Raw genomic sequence first — 1,809 nt, 5'->3', positions numbered from 1 at the left:
ATACATACATACATACATACATACATACACTGCCCAGAAGTCCTTCCTCAGGTCTGCCCGCATGCCCTGCTGCAGTAGCCCCCTTCTCCCCTGCTTCCCCCAGAGGCCCCTTCCCGCAGCCCCTGGTCCTCTGGCTCTCCTGTTTGTGGAGCTGGCCCCTCTGTTTCTCTGTCCTTCAGGGGTCACTGTGCCACTCCTCACACACCCTGACCTCAGCCATCACCCTCTCTGCTCTTCCCAGGGATGCCAAGGCCTGTGTGATCCACGGCACCGACCTCAAGGACTTCACCTCTGAGCAAATTGATGAGATCCTGCAGAATCACACCGAGATCGTCTTCGCCCGCACGTCCCCCCAGCAGAAGCTTATCATTGTGGAGGGCTGTCAGAGACAGGTGTGCTGTGCTCCCGCAGAGGAGGGGACGGGGCCTTGACTCCTGGGTCCTCACTGAGGTGGGGGCCTGGATTCCTGGGTCTGAGGGAGGAGGGGCTGGGGGCCTGGACCCTTGGGTCTGAAAGAGGAGGGGCTGGGGGTCTGGACTCCTGGGTCTGAGGGAGGAGGGGCTGGTGGCCCGGACTCCTGGGTCTCAGGGAGGAGGTGGCTGGAGGCCTGGACCCTTGGGTCTGAAAGAGGAGGGGCTTGGGCCTGGATTCCTGGGTCTGAGGGAGAAGGGGTTGGGGGCCTGGACCTTTCCATCTGAGGGAGGAGGGAATGGGGGCTTGGACCCTTGGGTCTGAGGGAGGAGAGTGTGGGGGCCTGGATTCCTGGGTCTGAGGGAGGAGGGACTGGGGGTCTGGACCCTTGGGTCTGAGGGAGGACAGGCTGGGAGCCTGGACTCCTGGGTCTGAGGGAGGAGGCTGGGGGCCTAGACCCCTGGGTCTGAGGGAAGAGGGTCTGGGGGTCTGGACAACTGGGTCTGAGGGAGGAAGGTCTGGGGGCCTGAACTCCTAGGTCTGAGGGGAAGAGGAGGTTGGGGACCTGAACTCCTGGATCTGAAGGAGGACAGGGCTGGGGTCTTGGGCTTCTGGATCTGAGGGAGGAGACTCTGGGGCCTGGCCTCTGGGTGTCATCCTTACCCTCTCTCCCTCCAGGGTGCAATTGTGGCTGTGACCGGGGATGGTGTGAACGACTCCCCCGCTCTGAAGAAGGCCGACATTGGGGTGGCCATGGGCATCGCCGGCTCTGATGTCTCCAAGCAGGCAGCCGACATGATCCTATTGGACGACAACTTTGCCTCCATTGTCACAGGGGTAGAGGAGGGTGAGTTGGCCAGGGCTGGCCCTGGAGACCAGGGTCACTGCCAGAGGCCTGAGACCAGCAAGGGGAACTGGCCAGGGCTGCAGGGGGATGTGTGGCAGAGACCACAGCCCCCTTGGCCCTGGAGGAGCTTGAGACTGTCCTTTTCTGTCTTCCTTCCCTGTGGGGTCAGAAGCTCCCCTGGGCATGACTGAGCTGACATATTTCAGGGTCCTCACATCATCCAGCCCAGGTACCATCTGGTGGGTGAAGCTGACTTGGAGATTTTTTAAAAATATTATCGGCTGGGCGCAGTGGCTCACACCTATAATCCCAGCACTTTGGGAGGCTGAGGCAGGCGGATCACAAGGTCAGGAGATCGAGAACATCCTGGCTAACACCCCTGGTGAAACCCCGTCTCTACTAAAAATACAAAAAATTAGCCAGGCGTGGTGGCGTGCACCTGTAATCCCAGTTACTCGGGAGGCTGAGGCAGGAGAATGGTGTGAACCCAGGAGGCAGAGCTTGCAGTGAGCTGAGATGGCGCCACTGAACTCCAGCCTGGGCGACAGAGC

The 1,809-nt window shown here is 60.7% G+C and overlaps 1 protein-coding gene across 3 annotated transcripts in view; it reads left to right on the top strand.

Annotated features, from left to right (window-relative positions):
* The window catches only part of ATP1A3 (ATPase, Na+/K+ transporting, alpha 3 polypeptide), a 30,685-nt gene that overhangs the window by 21,149 nt on the left and 7,727 nt on the right, over positions 1-1,809 (top strand). For all 3 annotated transcript variants that reach the window (XM_011936569.1, XM_011936568.1, XM_011936567.1), the window contains exons 15-16: positions 242-392; positions 1,090-1,258. In XM_011936569.1, coding sequence (XP_011791959.1) covers positions 242-392; positions 1,090-1,258 — 320 coding nt within the window. The remainder of the gene's footprint in view (positions 1-241; positions 393-1,089; positions 1,259-1,809) is intronic.

Source organism: Colobus angolensis, unplaced genomic scaffold (assembly GCF_000951035.1).
Source record: "Colobus angolensis palliatus isolate OR3802 unplaced genomic scaffold, Cang.pa_1.0 Scaffold154, whole genome shotgun sequence".
Taxonomy (NCBI): domain Eukaryota; kingdom Metazoa; phylum Chordata; class Mammalia; order Primates; family Cercopithecidae; genus Colobus; species Colobus angolensis.
This window is presented reverse-complemented; position numbering and strand designations above follow the sequence as displayed.